The sequence below is a fragment of the Trichinella spiralis genome (genome assembly GCF_000181795.1).
Source record: "Trichinella spiralis strain ISS 195 chromosome Unknown Scfld1085, whole genome shotgun sequence".
Taxonomy (NCBI): domain Eukaryota; kingdom Metazoa; phylum Nematoda; class Enoplea; order Trichinellida; family Trichinellidae; genus Trichinella; species Trichinella spiralis.
Window position 1 is genome coordinate 233,266 of NW_003528024.1, and position 26,339 is coordinate 259,604.

Sequence of the window (26,339 nt, forward strand, 5' to 3'; positions counted from 1 at the left end):
GAAAAAAGCCTACTTTCGCACATCTCCTACACAGCAGGCTATTAGCCTGCTTTTTTGAAAAGCGAAAATTTGAACTTTTGAGGAAATGATGTCAAATGATCAGAAAAATAGATAATCACTACAAACCTAGTCTGTGCTTAATGAATGCTACATAGACCGAGATATTGCTAAAAAAGTTGCACGATGATGCGATTTTAGTGGGAGAAACGGAAAACGAAATGAAACATGCGTGTTTAATAATAAAGAATAGAATTGCATTTCATTATAATTTATATATAATTTGCATGTTATGTCTTCGAAGAAATGTTGCTGATTCTATTAGCATTTGTACCTGCAATTCATTTTTGTAGTACAGAAACCTTTAAATTAAAAAAATTTTATTTACGCAATTTCATTTATTGTGGACGATACAGAAATAACAATTAAATAAACTGAAAAGAATTAATTACTCATATCATGTTATATTGAATTATTTCTCTCTATAATTGATGCCTATGATAACGAACAATTTTGTTAAATATCTTATTAAATAATCAACTTAGAATAATGAACAGTTTCTGTACATAATCATTGTACAATAGTGTTTCGAAATATGAAGGATAAATTTATTAATACATTGCACTTTCCTTGAGGTATGCCAATCGTTTATCTAAGCTTATATGCAAATTTGTCGAAAAATTAGAATAAATACTAAGCACATGTTCATTAGTTTGTTATAAAATGGTTATTTTTTTCATTTTCGTCCTTTGAAATTAATTATTTTGATAAAATACACCATTTGAAACTCATTTGCATAAGTGTAATTTCATTAAGATGTAGTAGGCGAAAATAGAATCAAACATCGACATGCTTGGTATCAATGAGATGCCCAGTGAATAATTAATATCATAATCAGCGTGGAATTCAATGAATTGATAGTTTTCCGAGACAATCTAACCAATATTTGGCATACGAAAATCTCTCAGGTTGTAATGATTATGGATAGCCATAGATTGATAACTTGCTGCAACTTCATTCAACAATAATGAAACAGAGAGATAACTTTCATCCAAATTGAGAAGTGTTCCGTACGCATTTGATACAGGATAATACCTTTTGTTATTCGAATTGTTTTTTCAACTTGAAATTTTTGCGGCCTTCCTATTTATCGTACTGTATTCTTTGCTGATATTGTTAGCTCTTTGTATGGAAATTTGTATCTTTGCCTGCAGTACGCTGCTTTGTATGTTGTTCTTGAAATTTTCATCCATTACTTCGTTACTAATATGGTTTTTCCTATGAAGCGTTGGTAAAACGTGTGCAGACTTATAAAAGGTAAGATAAAATTTCACTCTCGTTAAGATTGCCTCCTCTTGTTACCTTTTTCGATAATGGCTGTAATTCAAAGAGATATTACATAATGAGTAATCCATGATTGTTTAATCAGTTTATAATAAACTGCTAGGCGTAGAAAATGGTGTCTTTCAGCATCACGCGTCAGATTTATTTGTAATTTTTGTATGAATCGCAATTTTCCCGCCAATTAAGTTGTACCTGAAAATTCTTATGTCATGCAACTTTTTGGAATCCGGTTCATAATAGAGATAATTCAAAAAATGTAACTCTCTTCATTTTATACAAATAGAATAATGTACCTGCAAAAAATTACCGTTAACATCAATGACACTGGACAGAGCTAACTACTAACTTTAGCTGAAACATGCTAAAATTAAAGAAAACGAATTTCAGTATTGTGAAAAATTAAAATTCCAATAACACTTCCCTTTTACTGTATAACTTTTAGAACTGTACATTTTAGAAATAACAATTAATTATCATTATTCAAATGATTCTGTAAAAAAGAACATTCGATCTCGTCAGAGCAAACAATACTGCTTCATTTGGAAGCGTAGTTGTACACATGTCAAAAACCACATCATCAGAACTGCATACAGCATTATCAGACTGACAACATTTTCGATTTGTATTCATGTCCCACAATTGTATCTAAAAAGAAATATAAATAATAAATTCTTAAATGCAAAATATTTCAAAAATACAACTTTTTGAGATTCTTCATCATAAATAGCTGCAAAAGTGCTACTCTGAGAATGTTCATCATAAATTGTAAATAAACAGTTTCGATTCAACACTGTTTGCTTCTTCCCACCGTCAAACTGCCTGATTGCACTAACAGCATAGATTGGCAGTTCTGTGTCTGATGCTATGAAACGCTCAACAATCTCTCCAAACTGCAAGTTAAACATTTTTCAGTAAAAAATAAAATATAAATAAAAAAATATATAAATACGAGGTAATGGCAATTTTTAAACGTTGCGGAAGGACCAAAAGAGGCGAGAAAATGATCACTCATATTATCAAATTGAATTGAAGTCACTCTACCTAAAAGTAAAATGAAACTGTAAATTTTGAAACAACATTATTCATTGTATCACCATTAAAGAAAATGTTGTGACATCTGAATGAATTGTCAGACGCTGACCACAAATTCAGCTCGCAGTCACTGACAGTAGATGCCATTAGACCTTGACGACTAATAATGACAATAATAATAATAATAATAATAATAATAATAATAATAATAAAATCATAATGAATAAATGAAATTAAATAATTACTGTCATACAATAGAAAAAAACATACCTTTCTGGTCGAGATGGGTGATGCTTCCAATGCAAAGAAACAACGGGCTTTTGCATATTACTTATGTCGCGCAACGGCTCGTTTCCTTGTTGATTGCAAATCATTCTCAAATCATACATCCTCACTTTACCAGCTTGAGTTCCCACGTAAACAAACTGTGAATGACTTGCATTCCAACAGCAATTCCAAACAGGTTCACCAACGTATATACTAAAATCATCATATAATGGGCAAAAAGAAAAAACAAGCTAAGAGTAAAGATATACCTCTGAGCGGTTTGCATATTTCTTGAATCGCATAACTTTAAGTTTCTATCCATCGAACATGTGAGAAACGTAGCATAACCATCTGGACATATTCTGACATCTCTGACAGGCCCAGAATGACAAGCAATGCTCCCGACAGGTTTGCCTGATTGAACGTCTAACTAAAAAAAGTAAATGAATAAGAAAAAACAATAATTTTATGAAACATTATTACTTTCACAACACTAAAACCGGAAAAGAAAGGCTGGCTTTTACACGAAACAAACAAACAAGCAATAAAAGGATTATAGGCCATAACACGACAAGAATTATCAGAAGCAACTTTCACAGTATTTTTAAGAAAAAGTCGTAAAGTTCTGTTGACAGAATCACTTGAACTCGCTTTCACCACATTTGGAGTATTGCGCAACTGCCTGAAACAATTTAACATTAGAAACTGTTCTATTTTAATTGATCGAATTTTTCATTATGAAGCAAACAACTAAATATCTTAGAGTTTGACAATTTTTTCTGCCATAATCTGAAATCATGCCTCGCATTCAATACTTCAAATTACACCGGACGTCATGCACTTCAAATGTGAACTAATCAATGAAAGTTTTATATTCAAATGAACTAAACTGTTTTTTCCAAAAAAAGTAAAAATTGTTCCTCTTCTTTCATTTGTCATAAACACTATCATCTGTGAATAGATATTTTAAAAAATGGATAACGTTTCAGCTAAATAATGAAACAGAACGCGAATTTTAATATACTCTTTCAAAATCTCCACCGTCTGGCTTAGAAATTCATTTTGATTTTGTAACTGTTGTGTCAGCTGTACTTGTCTTTCCAGCTGCATTTCAAGTGATCGCTCCTTTTTCAACAAAAAATCAACTTTTTCCTTTGCTTCTTCAATTTCAGAGTTATCAATCACCTAAAAAACATGATATCTAGTGTAAGTGATATGAGATGAACATTCGACATGAAAGTACAATACAAACGGTACCTTTACACCGCGACAATAATGAACTCGAATTTCCCGTTTTCGAAATACTCGTTTGCAAGTTGGGCATCGTCGCTGTCCAACAGATTCCGAAAACCATTTTAAAATGCATCTATCATAAAAAAAATTGAAACATATCCTTTACAAACTATTTTAGTATAATACTGTAAAGCATTAACTTTGAATTATTGTTATTATTCTCTATTATAAATTGCTATTCACATTAGCGATGGTAAAATGCATAATGCCGAAGTAACAATTCATATTGCTTAATGCTGAAACTGACAGAAATAATAATAGAGAAACTTCATAAACAATAAATTTATTTGATAAAATAAATATAAATAAAATGTAACGACAGAAACCAAACAAAATTATAAAGTATAAAGTAATAAACAATTATTAGATAAGAAAAGAATATTGTCTTACTGATGACAGAATATATGTCCACAAGGAATGCAAGCAATTTTGCGAGTCCCGGATGAAGTAAAAGGCTCAAAGCAGATGACACAATTCTAGAAGCATGCGAATAACACATAGCATGTCAATAAGCAAGTGCATAATAGTATTAAAAAAAACTAAAATTACATCTGCTTCATCTTCTTTATCGGAGCAACATTTACTTCCCCCTGGTTCTTCGCAAATATTATCCAAGGTTTCTTCACTTGAGCTATTATTATCCATTAACCTGAAAACAGTACTATTGCTATAGTATTGTTTAGGAACTGGTTTCAGTATAAATAAAAATTTTAAAGCAACTATTCGTAAAACAGTACAATTAGCATTGTTGTCAAATTTATATAAACCACATTCCATTTAAAGTTCAAATTTTTTAACCTTACCGTACCTATATGATATTCAAGTTCATATAAACTTTTAGTGCATACTGTATGATGTTCAAAAATTGAGATTCGCGTAGAATTCTATTGTTAAACTTCTTTAATATACTTAATATACTGGAACTATATTAAAATAAAAAAAAATATTTAGCGCATTTCAGCATTCTGCTAGATACAGTTCTAATTATAAGGTGAGAATTTCTGCTTAGTGCAACCAACCCTCAAAAAATAGTGCAATATAACGTAAATATTTTGTCCTTTTTGACCACCTCTGATGTTTAGGTGAGGGAAGAGAATTTTGGTCATAGTGGCAACTTAACACAATGTCATATTCTAGAAAGGAGTGGATTGGAATTAAAAAAAGCGCACGATTTTTGTTAAATTAAATTACAATTGCACATAAATGATACGAAATGATGCTCAAGGAGTTAGTTACTGTTTGTTACACGAAGCAGCCATGATCTTGACTGCACTCCTTAGTTATTTGTATATGATGTCAGCGGATGTGAGTCATCAAGGTGCTGTTTTGCGTAATTCTCCTTTGCTTACAGAGCAAGAGACTGGAGATGACCGATTTCACCAATAAACATCATTTTAAATTATTTATGGAATAAATGGAATTTAACATTTATAAATATGCATCTGTAGTTATATTTTTGTTATTTTCCCGTAGCGTTTGTGAGTTACGGCAATCAGTCATGCAGATATTTCAGATATTTAATTGACTGAACTACTTTTAAAAAGTTTCATTGAAAAATTTCATCATAACCAAAAGCTCATCACATCAAATGATGACGTAAAGGATGCCATCAATGGTCAGTGAGTATTCAAGTTTCAACAGTTTGGAAATGTTGAAATACAATTAGATAATGCAGATTACTACTAATCAAATAGTTCCATATACTTTGTTTGCCTCCATAAAGTACTGGCAGAACTGTTAACTCTGAACTTGTCAAATTTACTGCATGTTGCCACTTTTTTCCTATTCAAAACCATTTCATAATGTAAATTTGAAAATAAGAGAAACAACATGATAAATTTATTCTGATATTCTGAGTGTAATTTAAAAAATTCATAAGCATTTTTTAACTGTGAATAAAATAAATAAGTAAATAAAATACTTACTCTCATCTATTTGCGTATCTATCTAATTTTCATTTTATGGCAATAATTTGATAAAAACATACAATGAAACTGATTTAGTGTTTTAAAAATTCTTTCTTCTCAATTTACTCTACCTATTTTCAAATTGTAATTAAAAGTTGTCCAATACAGACAGTTACGTCCAAAAACGATAACGTCATTCATTATATTGTAATTACGTATTGCATTTTCGTTTGGCATTGAAATGTAATGTTTTGCTTTAGAGTACATTTATTTTTACAGTGGCTTGTGTGGATTAATTTGTAAAAATAAATACTTACAACAGAAATAAAAAAGAAAAGACAACAAGAAAAGAGAAGCGTATAATTTTAAAGTAAAAATTGCAATATATAAATACTTTAAAAGTGAAATTGTTGACATTAGATTAACTTTATCAATCAGCAGTGCAACGAATTTGAAGAGTTTTAAGAACTTCATTCAGTTACGTCGTCAATTGTTTTTAAAAAAATGTTGTTTTCCGTGAGCTTATTTCTATTTGCTTCACTTATTTCTTCAGCTTATGAATGTCCAAAGCCTAATGGCACCGCTAAACAGCTGCAATATTTTGAATGCAATACAAGTAATTTGAAATAATTCACAATAAAAACAGTCACGACATGGTAAAAATTAATATTTCACAAAATGATTTTAGACAAAGTTCATGCATTAGAAATTGTCAGTTTAAAAGTAACTGATAAAGATGAAAACGAATCATATCCTGTAGATTTGCGAATGCCTGTCCTTGGAATAGCTATGATCAACAATACAGGACCAACTATCAATTCAATTATTGCCGATGTCAATGTTGAATTTTATGGAAGCTTATTTTGGAAATCATGCACATGGATAAATATCCCAACATTTGGATTGTTGTATGTAATTTTACTGAATCGAAATCAAATATTACCGTTTCAGATTTTCATCATAACTTTAGAAGCAACATTCGCCATTGCTATGGGTGCCCACTACTTCCAGGAATGATGCAACTAGCGATGACAGTTGATTTTAGCAAATACACGCCAATATTGCATTTTGTAAGCAATGGGGTAAGAAGTGAAATTTTAATTCAACAATAATACAATGAAGAAATGCAGTGAATAATTTATTTGCTTTTGCTTATTTACATTATTTCAATTTACTGAAATGAAATAATTTGCATACAAATTAGTGACTGCTAATTGATTAACTGCATCAGGATATTTGTTTACTTTAGTTAGTATACGCAGTTGAAATTGTCGTTCGCAACGGTGAAATGCCAGAAAATGAAATTGCCTGCTTGCGGGTGGAATCAGTGATAACAACATGACCCAAACGTGATAAAAAGAATAATATAAAATTGAGTAGAATACATGAGAAATATATCAATTTTACAGAAATTTCACAATAAACTGTATTGAAACTTGTATATTCTTAAAGTAAGTAAGTCATATTTATGTCATTGGATTCATTTTCAGTGTAACGGGAAAAAATTTCATGACTTGTACAAATCATGCACAAAAATATTAGAAAAAACGTAAAATTTACCATTATTCTTTGGATTCTTCAAAGTGTCGAAATTCTGTAAAATTATTTATCTTGAAAAATTTTACTAGAATAGCAGAAATTTTAATGCAACTTGAGTAAGAGATCACAAAAAGCACCTATTGCAAATGCCAATTTCACTTCGCTAATAATAATTCGCATTCATTACTGTGAAACTAATTTGCATAGCGACAACAGATAACAATCGCAAAACGAGATTTTATGATGCAGATTCAAGTGAATATGATGATACTGCAAATTTTCTTTCCTGAAATTACATCAATTAAGAAAAGAAAAAATTATTTTCAAAATAAAAATACTTTATTTAATGACCGGTTGATAAAACAATTTTGTTCATTTATATGATCTTGAAAAGAAGAATGATTTTCATCGTTGGCACACTTTGATGGTGATCTCTCTGATTTGTCTTGCTTTTCTAAATTATGAATTGATTTTAAATTCAATTAATACAGTTTTTCACTCAATACTATTGAATATAATAAATAATTATAAGAATAATAACAACATACCAGTAATAAGAATGCGCAAAGCTTCATTTGAGATAGAATATTCTGGCCAATTACATTTCTTATTCTACACAATAATAATAAAACAATTTAAAATGTAAATTATCAGTTCAAATTAATTTATAATTAATCTATAGGATGTATGGAGAAGTTGAGTATTATGATGTCAAAAAATACCTCTCCAACGCTTTCGAGTAGACTTTCCAACGATTTAGTTTGGCGATCGTTTCGCTGTGCAGAAAGCTTTTCAGATTTCCTAGAAATTGTTTATCATTTTCAAAATCTGTTAAAAGCAAAATTAGCCACATCCCTACTTGACATAACAAAAGTAACAGCAACATGCCATGGCAAAAAAAATTCCCATAACAGAACAAATAAGAATTGTTTGTGTACGATGCAGGCTTGAAGCTAAACATGTACAATGAATAATAACAAACAAATTATTCATACTTGGGTAAAAAATTTTATAGATTCAACGGCTTGCTAATAATGTGGCATAGTTAGAAAAAATGAATTATCCTAAAATAACTGACATTGGAGCACAATTAAATAGATTTGATTAAATTTAGACGATTGATTATTTTGAAAAAGCATATACATGGATAATAAATAAATAATATTAATTTTTTAATACTAACGTTCCAATGCTGGATTTTGCCGACTTGATATGATAAGACTCTCTAGATATTCGCACATTCTTCCAACGTACTGTGGAGGACATCTGAAAAAGTCTCAATCTTTGATCAAATTAGTCCAGTTAAATTAACGGTAAATATTTGTTTTCAAAACTCTAAACGCTTTTTTCCATTAAGGCAAGAACAACTTTAAACATTTCAATCATATGAAGGTCTTAAATACTTTATTATAAAATTATTATGCATAAATTAATGCAAAATTTAAATGAAAAAAAGCTCAGATAAAAAAATGCAATGCCAGTAAAATAAAATTACTTGCAGTTGTACGTTCCAGTTGGTCGATGGTATAAACATGTGCCGCCATTTGTGCAAAAGTCTTGCTTTTCCGCAGTACAAAGCTCTTCTTCGAAAAGGTTGACGTATTGAATGGCTGAAAAGATGGTATTTTTCTTAATTACTCTAATTAATCAATTAAAAATGTGATATTTTATTGTTTTAATAAAGAAGAAACAGTTGTAGTTGCTTTACAAAAAAAAGCTTTAGGTAAGCTGTACTTTTTTTTAATTTTACATGAATTCGACTTTTCATAACTTTGTCTTTTCTCCGCAAAACGCATTCATACAAGCCTGACATTGAATCTTCGAAAAAATCAACAATCAGAACAGAAAATTTTCTGAAAGAGAACACCTCTTATTGCAGATCATTTTGCATGCTTATGAACAATCTGAACATACCTCGTATTCTTTATTTTTATTTTGTTTATTGTGGAATCCCGCAAACGTTTGCCTTGGTGTAACCATAGCAAATTTTCAGAATGAAATAATGTGCCAGTAGAATCAATGCATCGCAATGCGAATGCTTGGCCGCTTTCAATTTCAATTTTCTTAGTTATACCTTAAAAAAGATCAATCTGCCTTCATCTTAAAATATTTGAAAACATGAATCATTAAATAAAAATTTTATTATTCAATTACAAATTAATTAATCAACCGCTTCAAATTTTGAAATTTTTTTTAAGAAAAGCCAAATTAATATGCAGATCAATTAACACAAAACTGAAATATGATATACATATATATATGTATATATAATAGAAGCACACTATAAAAAGTTATTTATCCATAAATTGCATGTTTAACACCAGTCATTTTACTTTCCACAAAAAGACAATTATTATATTCCTAGTGCGAACAAATGAATCTCACCTTCGTGCAGTTGTAGTTCGAGTTCATAAATCGGAGAAACTATGAGCTCCTCACTAGTTGTATTTAGCTCGATCCCATTACATGACAACAGTGTTAAAAACAGTAAATAAACTAGACGCTCTATTTTGAAAAGATTTATTATTAATCTAATAAATGAAGAAATGGACTTTTGCTTGTGCTGACTGAAAAACTAAGAAGAACAGGAAGACACCAGTGCAGTTGAATTGAGACAGCAGAGAATCAAAACTAAGCAATGATGAGCAAAATAGAATGCCAATAAATTTAAAATTTAGATTGTTGTATCACATAGCACACAGACAGATGGACAACTATTTCAGAATCCTACTTCCACCTACGACTGTTTAGATTTCTTCTTGCAATCAGCCCACCCGTGGGCTGTATTGAGCATTGGATTCTATGGCAAACTATGCCTGATAGTGCAAGCCACAAATTCTTGTTCTAAAGAAAACATGACACCCCCGAGGTAGTTAAATAACTTGACAATTTTATCTCAACAACTACTACCGCGTGCGTCACTAAAGCGCGGATTGAAACTTGTTCACCGTGAACTTTGAAGCTGAAAAGCTAAGAAAAAAGAAAAAGAAAAATCTTCTACATTGCATTAAAAAAAGATCAAAAATAGCAAATCTTCTTGTGCTAATTCAGCTAACTTTTAAACTTTACACTATCCAGTAATCTTTTTGTAAATTCAGCTCATTCTTCAAATACATTGTGGTTGTTTCTTTCATTTCCATATGACTTCTTTGTTAATAAATAAATGCTGAATTTACACTTTTCAGCTTCTTCTTGTACTCCATGTAGAAAAATTACAAGAATTTCAATTCACAAAATGTCAAAAGTAATTGATAAGTAAAGCAAAAAATTCAATAAGTAAAACTTTGTCATGATTAAATTTCACCTATGACAGTAATTTGATCAATGTCATCATACTATCTCATCATAATTGCCAACTCAAACTCTACTACATTCATGTTACCCGGCATAAGTTGATGTTGTTCATTTACATCAAAGCACCATTAAAAGGTACAGTTGCTCTGAAAATATGAACATCTCTGGCATACATTGTTCGTAATTGATTTTATTTTAAAAATGAATTTTACAAATTCAACTAATATTCATAAAAGATGAGATTTTAAGGTGTTTGTTTGCTTTGTAGTGTAAATGATATTGCCAAGCTATGTACTATATTGATGAATCGATTCCTGTTTAATTTTTTGAATAAAAATGAAACCTGCCATTATCTGAATTGTCAAATGCATTTCATTCATCAATATTTAATAATACAATAATATTTAAAGAACGCATTTTTAGTAAGCTTTATCAATGCAGCGAATCAATTTGCGATTATTTATGTTATAAACACATTCATTTAAAATCAAATTTAAAATTTTAATTTAATTATTGACAATGTGCACATTTTTTTCTAATTCTGAGTTTAGGTTAACGTTTCTTTATTATTATTATTATTATTATTTATTATAATAATATTATTTTTATATGTAACATTCCTGCAGACAACTTTAGATACTGCATTTTTTGGATGAAAAAGCTTCGCACACTAAAGATGGATAAGGAAGTAATGAATAAATAAAATTAAGCGGAAAAAAATTAACATGAAGTTAATTGCATGAAATTTCTTTTATGCAATTAACAGACAACAGGGTGCATTTTGTCCAGTCTTCTAAGGACACTGGAAAATCTATTTTGTGGAATTTTTTAACTGAACAAAAATAATTTTCTAATAATCAATTTCAGCTGAGCAATTACGAGTAATCATAATGTTTCATAACTGTGGATATATGTGAAGAAAAAAAGCGAAACTACCGGTCTATTCTGAAATAATAAGCATGAATACATACTGGCATTTTTAGGCGAACTGCACAAATGGACTTGAATTCATTTTTCGAGTAATTTCAAAAATCAAATTGCATTCGGTATACCTAGTGCTTTTTTTAAGTCAATAAAATAATTGCATACAAAAATATGGAACATTCGTCGCTTTTATAAAACAATATAAAAAAACAATAACTGTGATATGTTATGTGAAATGATTTTCTGTTTCACATTACCACAAAACATAACTTCAACTTCCCATCTACAGTTTCTCTGCATTATATGCACATATATCAGATCAATAAAACATCCATGAATAAAAACAAATAACATTACATCAGAAACTAATACCTCACTCTTAACGTAATGCAATGCAACACAATAATGAATACTCTATTCTTGCTTCACATATCAGCTTAAAACTTTCAGATGCATCCATTTGTTGTTTACGTTCGCCCATCTTTTACTTTTACTTTTCTATTTGATGATTTATTCACTTAAAATATCAGAAAAACAGTTTCCAATCGATATGTACGAATGTTAAAAAATTATGAATATGAATATTAGTTTTCACTTGATTTTAAACAAAATTGTTCATTCGTCGAAGTGTGAAAATACAAAATGTTCGAACAATCAGAAATAATGATGCCGGAATCCCATTTTACATTAAAAAAAATTCATAATTAAATTGAAATTCCTTAATCATATTCATTAAATATTATCTCGCACAGTGACGTAATACTCAATGAGCGAAATGGTAAGTAGCCAGCCCTGCTCAGTTAGTTGCTCAGCTGACTGAACTTTTCAGATCATTGATTAATCAACAAATTTTTAAATGTTGGAAAAAATTGAGAAAACAGCACCGGCTGCAGCAGTTGTCGAGAATAACACGCACAATAAAGAATACTTGAAATCTCGAGTAATTGGATTTATCACATTTCTGCCCTACCCTGTGCACTAACTGTTTACACAAGGTAACTAATTATGATAAAAGTTAATTAAACCTACAGAATTTGAAAAGTGCTACACAATAATATCACGTAATAATATTACAAACTGCTATTGAACAGACCGTTAAACGTATAAGCGTTGAAATTATTTGGAAATAAATTCTTACCGCAAACTTCATAACATTAATCTGACAACTGAACTAACAAGATGAAATAAATTAAACTGACACATTAATCTTTCATCAGTTCGATTTATTTCACTTATGAAATATATATATTTTTACTTTCTTTAGCCTATTTAAATTTTCAAATTGATCGATCTGCAAATCTACCGATAAAAAATTGATTACTTAAGTTGAATTATTTGTTAATTTTTCTCTTGCCGACGCTTTATGTGGTTTCAGATAATTTCTTTTTGCTTCAACTTGTTTTTTACCTATCAGAAGGTTATCTATTCATAGCTGAATCACTTCTTGCCGACTTGAAAAAGAAATGGCCGTTATGGTACATCTAACATGACAATTTATGATCAACATTACAACCACTTGTACATAGGGTAATTGTCTTTTTATTTAAATTAACTACTGTTCTTGGTTATACTTGCGGTAAAGGTAACGTTGCTGCATTACAACACACTTAAGAAACGCTTCATACTACCCATCTCAATTAAAATTATATCAACAATTCTTCATTTAATTAAAAATCAAGAGTAATGCCTCATTCAACACAGCATTTGACAGAGATGCAATTTCAACATAAGATATTAATTGTTCTTAATGTGAGTCCTAAATATGACTGACGTGTTTAATTAATAATTTGAAATAAATTCCACTTTTCAAATAATTTAAATTTCTGTATACTTTGCAATAAATACATTGATTCAGTTTGTGTGTGCTGCGTGACAACAATCTGTGAATATCGACGCGACGATTCTATATCCCTATCATGACGTATTACACAAATTTAATGATAAGTCATCGATTTAAATTATTAAAAATTAGTTCCACTGAAATGTAAATCATTTAAAACATTTTAAATTAATAAAAATGCTTTCGTACAGTTGTCTTTCACCTTTTTTACATTTATACCTCCTATTTTTTTAATTACATTCAAAACTGTATAAAATTGATATGAGGCAGAAGAATATAAATATGATTTGCATTTAAATTGGCTAAGTATCAGTTATTAGTATATGCAATATTTTCTTGTTAATATACTGAATAAATCAAAATCTGCGCATTTCCACATGAAAAGCAAGCATTTAGTATATTAAAAGAAAAAAAACATGGCCACAGTTCTTAAAAATTCACTATTAATGTAGTTCACATTTTTGATAACTTAATTTATATCGTTCGCTTATTAAACGTTCTTCGAACACAAATACTTGTATTGAACTTCCTTTCGTATGCAACTGCTTAAATCATTATTGAATACAGGGACCAAGGAAAAGTTCTCATTTTATGCGCAAAATTTCCTTCTTATTTGAAAAAGAATTCGAAAATGACTAATAATAATGATTCAATGATGATGGCGCAGTGTATACGATGTGAAAAAAACCTGATTGCCAGGAAGAGTGAAGAATAAATTTGAATCATTTCGCTTCAGAATGAGAATTATTTATTAATGAAAATTTTATTATTATAATATTCAAGAATTCTACAAGCTGTATAGCGAGATAAATGAATCGCAACTCAGTGAATGGAATAAATGCCACATGTCATATGAAGCCAAAAGTGGATTCAGTCAGTCATATCAGTTGGAAGTGATGATGATGATGATGAACGTCAATATGCAGTGAACAAATATAAAAGACGTTGTTAGCGTCGCTTCATAACTATGCTTTTATGATATTCATGACCATCTATAGTAAGTTGTTGATTTATTCATAGTAACCTGACTGTAGTAAAACAGAGCGGTTCAGCTCCAATTAATTGAAATTTAAAACGGTTAGCTGATTAATATCGTCAGGGTATTTTACATCTATAATAAAGTAGCCACTGACATCACAAATCAGCTCACTCAACGAGTATAGAATATGCAAGATAAAAAGCGTAAGATTTGAACAAAATCGTTTCGATCATTTTTACCATGTCTCATTATTTATCAAAATTATTACTAATTCATTTAGTAGATTTATAACGCATATATTAATTTTATATTGATTTCCTTGAAGATAAAATAATTTCACAATTATTAAAATCAAACGATAAAATTTATACAACCATAAGTGGAGTTCATTACGTCACTCTTTCATCATGGTCAAATATTTCACGCGAGCTTATATTTCTGTTCAGCTTTTACTTTGACAATACGTTAAATAGCACAATGCAAATATTCATTACGTTGTGCACATTTTTTTTTACCACACTTATCAGATTAATAATAAAATAAGATTGCAAATTTATATTTTATGGCAGATGATCAGTTATGTAACATAGGCTGCGCTTTTGCAAATGTTCTCCCTTGTGTTCAGTTGAGCAAACATTTTACCGATTGCTTGTTTTGATCATTATCTACAGACTTGATGTAATTGGTGCACCATATGAACTCACTAAATGCGGCTATCAAAAGCTAATAAAGAGCTTTTACTTAGCAACCTCAACACATTCCTGTTGTCATAATAATTGCTGATTCAGTAAGTAGCTTGTTCATAATTCCTCATCAAATAATTTTGATATTAATACAAGCAAAATTCTGTACATATGTGTAAGCTACAAATATATGATTTATGAATAATAATATTTCAAAATAAATTTACAAAATGCTTACTTATAAATTATATGAAACAATTTTTTCAATAATTGTCGATGTCTTCTCACAATTTGCATAAGTGAAAAACTGATCCCTTTAAAATTTACTCTTTTCATTTTACGAATAAATAAATACACTAACTAAAGCCTTATCTAATGCCATAGGTTTTCCACAGGATATGTTCACACAGAATTTAAATCAAATTATTTGCCAGAATTCAAATTCATTTGATGTATTCAGATTTTCCGTTCGTTTAAAATGTTCGGCTTGCTTACTAAACATTTATCTTAAAATCACCTCCCTTGACAAAAATTTACATGAATACATCTAAACAAATTACGTATTTCAAAATTATCGCTTAAATAATTACAATCAATAAGCAATGCCAAATTTTTCAACATGTGACATCCACTACTTGTGAAAAATAGGTATATTTCAGAATGTTTGAGCAACAACTCGGTAAGGAACTTCTAACACATAAATAGCATGAGTGCAGTAATGCGACAACAAACCACATATCATAAAGGAAATTTTTTTGAGAAAAAAACACGATTAATTTATAATGCTAAATACTTTTAGTCTTTAGATATTTACTAAAGTGCTTGAAAAGTATTCCTAAGAATGAAAAAATAAAATATGTATGCAACCATCCCAATAAATGTCTATTTATATTAGTCGAAAGCAATTTTCTAGAAAAATAATTGAAACAAAAGCTTTTGAAAGGCTCATTTTTCATATTTTAGATGCAATTGAAAATTCATTCAAATACTACAAAGAAAGGTTTTTGAAAAATTATCACTTAATGATATTTGAAAATGAAATGTGAAATACGACGCTTTCAACGCTGTTTCTCAATTTCTCAATTCGCAATTATAATTTTGATAATTTCAGAAAAATAAAAGAAAATTCTCAACGATTCGAAATACATTTTTTAAACGTTGCCATAGCAAAGAAATTCATTTCCAAAACTTGCACATTCTCTGCTACATCTGTGATAGAACTTTACATAAAAGAAAAGAAGCGCTTTATTGAAAACCATTAGCAATTTATTAAAGTGTTTAATAAGTTCATGCATAGTATATTTAATTTATCTGATTCCTTCAAAAATCACCGCCCATATCTGCTTGAAGTTTATAAATAAACACTTTGCATTCATTGCAGTTTTTCAGTTTCAGTTTAATTTTATGAATGCAATTAAAATCATAAAAATATATTCATTTAAATCACTTGAAAGCAGAGCAAAGAGATGGATAATTGGAATATTGATACTGCCAATAAAAGAACAACTTTTGTAAGCTAACAAGTAAAATAAAGAAGTAGAAAAATACATATAAACAAGTTATAAGGTTAGAATAACATAACTGAAAATGAAGCAGCTGTAATAAATTGACAAAGTGCTAAGCAAGTTTCAAAATATTCACTAGTTAAGGGCTAAATATTTGTTGAAAACTTGTTTTTGTCGAATAGCAATTATTCTTTTGTGGAGCAATATGACAACTTCCCCATAGTTTGCAAAGAAATCGTAGTGTTTGTTCTACTGCTAAGTTAAGCTTCGCAGCTGACAAGGCAAAATTGCAATTTTCAATGAGATTTTCAAACAGCCACAAACCCACCTCAGCTATTATGTCAGATGCGCCTCTTATTATAATTTAGTTACTTTTTTTTCGAAAAATTTGCTGATATGCAAATAAAGGATTTTTCAAATCAAAATTTCCTTTAAACAGCTAAACAGTTCAAGTAAGTGCAACATATTTTTTGCTCAAAATGAAATGAAAAGCTCAGTTAGCATGAAGTTGAGTTTCTGAAATTCCATCAACTCGAATTCACTGTATACTTTTGTCATAAATAGAATTTTTATAGATACTGCTTTTAATGAAAAACTTGTACAATATTAGTTGTATGAAAATGCTGTTCAACTAGACACAATTCGAAGAAGTCTCTACTGGAAAATAAAATAAAATAAAAAATACAGTTTTTAAATCTCAAAAAAGCAAATAAATACAAAAACGATTGATTGAGAAAAAAAGTTACCCGTTTTCTGATTAATGAAAATTTTCCATCCTTGCTACATTGCAAACTGCAGACAGTAACATTGCTGTATAAATTAAAAACTGGTTTATTTTGAATAGCTTCGTTTGCAATTCAAATTTCTCTTATATAAGCTTATCGTAAAAATTGTTGATTTAAAGCAGCACACCGGCTTATTAGTATAACAATATTCATATTGGATTTCTGGCATACTGTCATATTATCTGCGGCTATACGCAGTTGTGACGGACGGACATGTGATAAACAAATGGCCTAAGTAGAGAAGCATTGAAAAAGCGAGCGACAAAAATGGTACCCCCTCCCTATTCGCCTTCTAGTATAATCGAATAAATTGTCAACTTCAAAATATTATATAATAAATTTTCATCCATTTGCAAATCAGATAAAATTTGGACATGTTTCGTTTGTTCGTGTTCTTGTACATGAGAGTCGGTTTGCAAAAACAAACTAGATCAATTCATCCAAATCAATGCTATTGAAAATCACTATGGGTATTCAATTTATGATTCAATTGGTCACGGCAATTTAATTTTTACAAAAAGCTGAAAATCTCAATATCAAAATTGTTTGTCCATTTGTGTGTCCACGTTGTTCATAAGAAAAAATACTGAGCTAAAATCAAGAGATTGCAGACACGTTTGGAAAAGCAACAAATAAATTTTTTCTTAGATAGCATTAAAAATAGGAATCCAAACAAACAATCATATCTTCCACAACAACAACTGGCGTGCTTATTTGTGTTGATAGGAAAAATATTGCAAAAAATTTTTCTCGTTTTTATTTATGAGATCCACAAACAATTACGCATTCGGTAACGGTAACCCATTTTTCTTCATATTCCTGCTGCTTTATTATTATCAATTTTGTAGACTGCTGTATTAAATTATAAATAAAATTACAATGCTTTGTAATAAATAATTTAACTTTCAGAACTGCACTAACTGGTCAGTAAAAAATAATATGCCTATATTCAACAACCAGGAAAACGGCAGAGTAAGATTATTCGAGCGTTCTGCATTCTAGTACAGCTAGTAGAATGAAAGACATTGAATTGAACAATTTAAAGCATCGAAAAAACAATCTATCCAATATAGACCAAGGGGACTGTTGTGATTCGGGTGCGCACTTCAGTGATGGAACTTGCTTTGGTGATGGGCATCGACGAATCGATTTTGTTTTCACGTTCAAAAAAAGTTCTAAACATCATACAGAGCGGCGTCAATTCTTTGAGCAAAACTTAATCGCTGAAGGTTTTCATCTGGAATACCAAGAACTGTGGCATCACAAAGATTACATGTGCTTTGTATTGGTTCATGTTCCGGACGACGTTTTGCTCAGATATGCAGAAATGTGGAAAGTTAAATTGCCAGTCCCTCTGGGTGAAGCATTTCTACCTGGCCAAAAATCAACTCGAAATACAGAAAGAATAAAATATGCAATTTACAACCATGCAATTTTGAATGATCATTGGCACGAATCAGATGCAAAGCATCATTTCTTATGGCCTTACAATTCTGAAGAGAAAGAATGCTTTGACTTGAATGCCGAAAGCTGTTTTTTAACTGAAGCTCAGCGTCAAGCAATTATATGGCAAGTGCTGCAGGGCATTCAGAATGATCCAAATGAGTCCAAAAGAAAAGGCATTGAAATGTTACTGCGAATCAAGGTTTACGATCACGCTTATCCTCTGAACGATGGTGACATAATCGGTCAAAATGGCACAGAGAAAAGAAAGCCTGTTCGAAAGTTTCTCAGGTATGTTCAATTAGTGTAGTATGCGTGCTAAATATCTGACTAATGCAGTGATTGTAATTATTATTTAAGTGATAACTGGGCCAGCCATAGACAAATGTTCAACAAACAGCCACTGCATCATATCTACCGTTACTATGGACACAAAGTTAGTTATTATTTTGCATTTATGGGCTTCTACACGCGCATGCTCATACCTGCAGCAATCGCTGGCATTATTGCTACGTTATTTGGACTACTGAATATGCATGACAACGATGTGGCAGACGAAGTGTGCGATGCTGAAAGCAGACCAGGAAATTTGACCATGTGTCCAATTTGTGAACCGCCTAACTGTGAAGTAAGCATAACTTCCAATCAAAAATAAATTACCATTTAAAATTAAAATTTGTATATCCCCTGTTCTGAGCAAGTAATGTCGAACAGTTACTGACTGAAATAAATATAATTGAGAAATTCATACAAATTTGGCAAGCAATTGAAATTCAGTAATTTAATATTAATTGAACTCTGAGCACTGATGTGAATGGTAAATTATTTCTTCTTTATAAATTTAAAATGCCTATCTTTTTCATTAAATGATTTTGAAGTAATCAAATTCAATGTCATGCAATGTGTATATATATAGAGTTGAAAGTCACGTACAGTTGAAAATGTATCATTAAGCACCTAAATTTAAAACGCTGATTGTTGCAAAATTATTTTCAAACTTAAAATTATAAAAACAAAATAAATTGCAGCTTTTGATTGTGCTTATTGTACTTATAATATTAATTTACAAAACTGAATAGTTGAAATGAAAAACTGATTTTTCATACTATATATATATATATATTCAATGTAAAATTTGCACGAATTTCAGCTGTAGAAATGCTTGCTTCTATCACCCAAATTATATTATACTTAGCAAAAGAAAGGTATATTCATCATCAAGTTATTATAATAAACTGAAGTAAAATAAATTAAATGAACACGGACGATGTTTGTTCTTTCAGCTGTGGGAACTTGCTGAAGAAGGCTGCATGCGAACAAAGCTCAGTTACGTGATGGATAACGAAGCAACTTTACTCATGTCATGCTTCATTATCGTCTGGGAAGCAGTGTTAGTTAAACTGTGGAAAAGACGTGAAGCGGCACTGGCCTTCGAATGGGGAACCGATGATCTGGAAGAATCAGATGAAATAATTCGTCCAGACTATCTGGTTCATGCTCACAAAGAACGTCTGGACAAAGTAACCATGGAAATGGAACCTTGTGTTTCATGGCAGGTGCGCTTTGGCAATTTGTCCATCTCACTGTCCATTACCCTCCTCATGCTTGTCAGTTCTTCTGCCGCACTGGTCGGCTTGTCTCTACTTAGGGTATTGCTTTACGGTGAATTCAGAAAGCTAGGCGGTGATTTCAAAAAATACAGCATTGACTTCGCTCGCTGGACTGTACATGGCTTTATTTTTATTGCTGTATTCGTTTATGAAAAAATTTATGATCTCATCTGTCATCGACTTACCACTATGGAGCGTCCTCGTACAGAAAAGGACTATTGGTTCAGTTTCCTTTGGAAAATGTTCATATTCGAATTGTTGAATGAATTCATACCTATATTTTATGTAGCTTTTTTCAAGGAACTCAGCATCAACACCCCTCTAGATTTGCATGGACCTAAAGAGCTCTGCGATCCAGGCGGTTGTACGTCTGAAGTTACCGAACTAATATCTGTCCTACTGCTAGCTAGACTGATTGTGAAAAATGTAATAGGCTCTGGATTAGTATGGATGAGGCACATGCTAGACCGATGCAAATCAATCTACGTGCACAAGGTAGGCAATAATTTACATATTACGAAAAATTTATAAAATTCATAATATTGCAGAAAACAGTAGACAATAATTATCCTCAGTGGAGAAAGGACTTCTACCTGGAAGAATTAGAATATGATGGAGTGGCTGAGGAATTTATGGAAATGATAATTCAATTTGCATTCTGCACACTGTTTGTGGTTGCGTTTCCTTTAGCACCACTTTTATGCTTTATCAATAATCTAATAGAGCTTCGTATGGATGCGAAAAAAATGGTTCATCATCGTCGACCAGTACCGGTGCGAGTTTCTGGAATTGAAATTTGGAATACATTTTTTGAATGGATAGTGCAGATTTCAGTGCTTACAAATGCCGCTTTTATTTCTTTCTCTAGCGACCTTATTCCTAAATTGTACTACCGCTCCAAATACTCGCCGGATAACACTTTCTTGGGATTTGCAAACTTTAGCCTTTCTAGAGTATTCACTTATGAGTGGATCAAATATTCAGAAGAATACTTAAATGTTACGGAGTGTTGGTACAAAGGCTACCGAAGCAGATATCCCCCGTACAATGTAAAACCACAGTGGTGGGAAATAACCGCCGTACGGCTTACCGGATTTACCATTTTGGTTTGTGCTTTTTATGTATTTACATTCATTGTAAACAAAGCAATCAACGATCGACCAGAGTGGGTTAAAATTCGCATAAAGAGAAGAAAATTTCTAGCAAGAAAAATTTTTCGCTCTCAAAGGTAATTTGTCCCCTGTGAAAATTAAGGCATTTTCGAATAAAAATTGCCACTGTGAATTTTCGAGTGCTCTTTCTGAAAAATCAGAAACCAGCAGCTTATTAGTTCATGCAACGTGAAAAGATAAAATAATTGAAAGGTATTTATTCAGAAATTCGATTTTGATTAGATCTGACTAAGCTAAAGTAAAACATCACCGGTAGAACAGATGAAACAGACCATTCATTTTATTAGCTAAGAAAATGAATGCAACATGCACTTTTTTAACACAAACATCATCAAATTACAACAAACTCATTTTCATCTATTTATGAAACAATGAAAAAACTAGGCACTTGCTTGTGCATAATCGAACTTGCTAATTGAATTGTTGCAATGCATTTTGGCCAGTGGAAAATTTTTAACTCGGTTAATTTTCTTTCGTTTAATAATTGACAACCCTAATATCCACTTTAAATTATTTTTTCGCTTTTGCAATTGAACAGTAACATAATAAATATACATTTGAAAATTCCAAAACAATTAACATCGTTTTCTTGAGAGAAAGCTAGTGATCAACAATAATAATCAGAGAAAAATTATATTCTCTCACCAAACCACTGTGCAGCTGTTGACCAAATGCATTATAAAATTGTTTCAAAAATAAATGAACAAATATTAGGAAAATAATGCAAGAGAATATTCTCTGAACCGCCTCCTTTTATTATTGGCAAAGAATGTTTTAATCTAGCATTAGCTGCATTAGAGAGTTCTATTTCGACGTTAATAAGTAATTGAATAATTTACAAACTGATACAAATGAATCTTACAATAATTTAAATACAGTACAATATAGACGATATTCTTGTCATCGGAGAATAATCATTTCTTTGATCATTTAAAATGAAATTTCCGTTAAAATAAATTAAATAATGAAGTGACAGAAAATGCTGCTAAAAATGCAAAAATAACCAAAACTGGGCTGACATGTAGCAATGAAAGAATGATGCTTTCCATTATAAAAATCAGTGTCATAGTTTTAAAGCCATCTGAGGAGCCAGGAAACAATGCATAATTGCAATCTGGACTAAAAATCAATAAGACAAAGTTCATTAAACGACTGTTCTAGTAATTGAAATGCAATGCATTTGGGAGTCGACAGTTGTCTGCTTTGTTGGCAAAACTTGGAAAATCAACTAAAGCTGCCACGTCTGGATTGGCTCTGCTGAAACAAGCAGTTCAGTCATTTCCAAGCAGACGCAATAGATTTTCCTCTAAACAACTGCAAATTATTCATTGCACGCCGTGTCGCGCTTTATAAAGGCACGTCGTATTCGGTATGAAGAAAGCCACTGAACAATTTCTTTCCAATATAGCCTGCATGCGCCGAAACAACTTAATCAAAGTACCTTCCACAATGGATTGTCCTCATGAAAAAGATTCAACTTACGAACAAAGCTCTAATTCTCACGGACTAAACTTAGAAACTGGCCTAAAACAAAGAAGAAAGCTTTTCCAACGCTACGCCACGACATCAGTAAGTCTATAACTGCTATCACACACAATATGTAAATATCCACAAAAATTTACTGTATCTCACAGTGTGGAAATGATGCAAATTACAATGCTGAACTATTTCATTTGCAGTGTTTGTCCGTGCAACTTTGAAACAACAAGAACAGAAAAAGCTTGTCATTTATATACACCACATGTTCGTTGTAAAAAATATGTTTTGCGTAAAAGATCGTGTAATCTTATTTTTAATCATGAACAAATTATTCATTGTCAATTCCAAGAAAACAGGCAAAAACAAGTTGATTTCACTCTTTTCCAAGTTAAAACAGAACAAATAGCATACAAATAAATATAACTAACCAATAACGAAATCAAATCTAGAGTACGTTTTCATTAAGTTACTTTGAGTTGGATCTAGCAGTAATAATTTCACAGCAAATAACTTTTGATTTTGCATTTGTTATTTAAAATTTATTATTTAAAATATTATTTTTCAAATAACTCAGATGTAGAGAGCGTGTAAATGTAACCAGCAATGACAAATGACTAATATGAAACTACAAGGTTTTGAAGAAGGCAAAAATAAACAAGTGAACAAGAACTTTCATGAAAAGATTTACTCAGTAATGAATGGTGCTTCTCCGTTATGCTGAATTCGATGGCAAAACCAACTTTCCACGCAAACACAAACGCAGACAAAAAGCACGTAGCACTTCTTGTTAAACGTCAAACAAAAGAAATAAAAGAAATTAATGTAATACATGTGAGACTTTTTCCTCAATTAGACGTTAAAAAACCGAAATGTTCACAAATGTATAAAATTAAGAATTGATTTCAAATTATCCAGAAATTACATGGCCGAGCAAAGATTTCAAAAAAGGAAATATAAAGCAGCATATTGGAATTGAAGCAAAAAACAAGATCAACTTCAAAAATACATCATGCTACTAACAATGTGATTTTTCATTCATGTTTTATTGTATCTGACTTTAATTATAATCAACTGTCCGCGCTGCTGATGAATTATTTAATTTGCAGACCTGTACAAATGAAACTCGTGAAAATTACAACGTCACTGCAGCACTGGTACCGCAACAGATGATCGAAGCGTTGATGCGCGCTTACAGCGAAGAAACGATGACAGTAAGCATGCTTTTCCACTATCACTGCATTTTTGGAATATTTTTATTTTATTTATTGTGTTAAATGTTGAAAATTATAAATTTCGCTTTTCACAATACAGACAGTATGAAGGGTTGATTGAAAGAATTGAAAAAAGAAAAAAAAGTTAATTTCTGAAACATTTATTGACTTCTTTCGCAGATGACATTGTCCTGAAGCAATGAATTACTTAACAGAGTTTACTGTGCACATTTAAGCATTGTGATGCAGATTATCCTGCACCACCGGCAATTGGAAAATTAGCAACCACAATCATTAAGAGTCAAAACTTTTCTTTTGTAGAAAACACAACTAACTAAGAGTTCTACCAACTAACTACTACATGTGTGCATCCGCAAGAACATCATCTGCTAGCCTCAATTTCACATATTAAATTTTCCACTATACACACAACTAAGCGCCGCGAAGTGCCTTAAATTAAAAAACATCTATCAAAGTTTTATTACTAATAAAATGTTATTAAAAGCAATCCTACTACTATCAACGCAGAACAACAACCACAACGACACATTACTTTTTTCAACATCGTTGAACTCAAGTTGCCAGAATTTTTTACAATTTGATTTCAATAGTTGAAAAGTTCTAAATGATTGATCAACGAGCAACATGTGATAATGTTCACAAAAACGTTTTCGTAGAAAAAAGTTTCAAAATTATCGATAATTTGAAATGGAGATAGATTGATCTTCTATTTCGCAGAAAAAATGGATAAGATTGGTCAGTGTTTAAAATTAAAAAATTATGCCTTCAATTGATTCAGAATTGTGCAAAGTAATTAAATATGAAAAATCCTCATTCTATAACAAAACATAACTTAAATACAAAAAATTATTGTAAAGCCAAACACAGTAATTAACAAATTTATATATCAAAGTTACTAGCAGGTTAATAATTTTTTGAAGAACATAAAGCTTAATAAATATGTGGAGTTGTAAGAAAAATTTGACCATTTGAAACAATTAGTTCATTTGTATTTTGTATTTTCTGTGGTAGCAAATCATTTATGATAATCACATTTAATAAATTTTTAGTATTGTTTGAGTCAAATCGATGCTTACACTACTCTTTATATTTCAAAAATGGAATTACTCAGTTGGTCAGAAGAGGTCCGCAACGATGGACCATTGCTAATTTTCTCATAAAATAAAAGTGATTCCCATGAAACTGTGTGCCTCGAATATGCATATATAAATCAATAAAAATAGCAACAGAGCAGAGAGGAAATTATTTAGTAAAATAAAATGCTAAGTTTTATTCAAAGTCAACTGATATCTTGAGTTCAACAATTTCACTGAATGGTTCAATATTTCATGCACAGTGGTTTAATAAAATGACTCGAGAAAACAGTTCCTTGAAATTTATCACATACATTATATTTTTCATTCCAGCTCTTGGCTAAGATAACGCTAATACTGACGACGCATTATGCAAAAGTATAACATTAAACAGTATTTTATCCAGTACATGGGGAGAAATGCTTTCTATTTTCATCACTTTTTCATTATTATCGAAAGAAAAATTATCCATTTGAGAAGCAACTGAATTATTAATCACGTCAAATAATTAGGTGCTTTTTCACGAGTTGTAAATGTTTCATCTTTAGTTGCCTTGAAATTGTTCGATTTTCCACTTGCTGTTGTGCCGTCCTATTGTTAGAAATAAACGCACGCATTTAAATCTTCAAAATGAGTTTCTGTCGTAAAAACGTGAGTATCGGATTGCTCTTTTTGTTTGTTTTTTTGGTATAATTAGAAACGAGCACAACCAATAAAATTTAGCCTCAAGAAAGTGAGTGAAATGACCACAAGGCTGTCACTTAATGGCTTATTGGCCAGTAAAAAGGCCCCATATCAAAAAGTCAAATTTATTTTTGAAGCTTTCCTAACATTTTCAATAAATCAACCAAACCAAAGCTCAGTTAGTTAGCTACTTAGTCGAGGTCGTTGGTGAAACTTTACTTTACAATCTACACTCTGTTCCATTTGCAATTTTGGAT

General features: G+C 30.7%; 4 protein-coding genes across 4 annotated transcripts; 2 read left to right on the top strand and 2 right to left on the bottom strand.

Moving 5' to 3' along the window:
- Positions 1–1,821: 1,821 nt before the first annotated feature.
- On the bottom strand, positions 1,822–4,578 carry Tsp_10870 (conserved hypothetical protein). Its single transcript, XM_003370213.1, has 6 exons — positions 4,483–4,578; positions 3,665–3,825; positions 3,124–3,322; positions 2,910–3,070; positions 2,619–2,853; positions 1,822–1,986 (listed from the first exon to the last, which is right to left on the bottom strand). Exons 1-6 carry the CDS (start codon positions 4,576–4,578, stop codon positions 1,822–1,824), a joined length of 1,017 nt encoding a protein of 338 aa, XP_003370261.1.
- A 2,507-nt stretch (positions 4,579–7,085) lies between these two features.
- On the bottom strand, positions 7,086–10,848 carry Tsp_10871 (hypothetical protein). Its single transcript, XM_003370214.1, has 13 exons — positions 10,790–10,848; positions 10,262–10,341; positions 9,765–9,884; positions 9,294–9,453; positions 9,130–9,232; positions 8,875–8,989; positions 8,721–8,773; positions 8,563–8,645; positions 8,102–8,180; positions 7,928–7,991; positions 7,718–7,833; positions 7,401–7,434; positions 7,086–7,285 (listed from the first exon to the last, which is right to left on the bottom strand). Exons 1-13 carry the CDS (start codon positions 10,846–10,848, stop codon positions 7,086–7,088), a joined length of 1,266 nt encoding a protein of 421 aa, XP_003370262.1.
- Positions 10,849–15,759: 4,911 nt separating this feature from the next.
- Tsp_10872 (7 transmembrane receptor) lies at positions 15,760–16,145 on the top strand. Its single transcript, XM_003370215.1, has 2 exons — positions 15,760–15,778; positions 16,063–16,145. Exons 1-2 carry the CDS (start codon positions 15,760–15,762, stop codon positions 16,143–16,145), a joined length of 102 nt encoding a protein of 33 aa, XP_003370263.1.
- Positions 16,146–18,328: 2,183 nt separating this feature from the next.
- Tsp_10873 (conserved hypothetical protein) lies at positions 18,329–25,485 on the top strand. Its single transcript, XM_003370216.1, has 7 exons — positions 18,329–18,361; positions 18,435–19,123; positions 19,193–19,460; positions 20,116–20,937; positions 20,991–21,611; positions 24,200–24,304; positions 25,375–25,485. The coding sequence occupies exons 1-7, from the start codon at positions 18,329–18,331 to the stop codon at positions 25,483–25,485; spliced, it is 2,649 nt and encodes an 882-aa protein (XP_003370264.1).
- Positions 25,486–26,339: the final 854 nt, after the last annotated feature.

Bases quoted from the DNA above. Each gene is read 5' to 3' on its own strand.
- Tsp_10873 (XM_003370216.1), top strand. From the start codon at position 18,329: ATGCCTATATTCAACAACCAGGAAAACGGCAGA. The intron at 18,362-18,434 runs GTAAGATTATTC...AACAATTTAAAG, and splicing joins ACAACCAGGAAAACGGCAGA to CATCGAAAAAACAATCTATC. The intron at 24,305-25,374 runs GTAAGCATGCTT...ATAAATTTTTAG, and splicing joins ACAGCGAAGAAACGATGACA to TATTGTTTGAGTCAAATCGA.
- Tsp_10870 (XM_003370213.1), bottom strand. From the start codon at position 4,578: ATGGATAATAATAGCTCAAGTGAAGAAACCTTGGATAATATTTGCGAA. The intron at 3,071-3,123 runs GTAATAATGTTT...TACTTTTTTTAG, and splicing joins CCGGTTTTAGTGTTGTGAAA to TTAGACGTTCAATCAGGCAA. The intron at 1,987-2,618 runs GTAATTATTTAA...ATTTCTTTTTAG, and splicing joins TTTTTTTCTATTGTATGACA to ATACAATTGTGGGACATGAA.
- Tsp_10871 (XM_003370214.1), bottom strand. From the start codon at position 10,848: ATGTATGCCAGAGATGTTCATATTTTCAGAGCAACTGTACCTTTTAAT. The intron at 9,233-9,293 runs GTATGTTCAGAT...GTTCTCTTTCAG, and splicing joins ATAAAAATAAAGAATACGAG to AAAATTTTCTGTTCTGATTG. The intron at 7,992-8,101 runs GTATTTTTTGAC...ATTATTGTGTAG, and splicing joins TACTCGAAAGCGTTGGAGAG to AATAAGAAATGTAATTGGCC.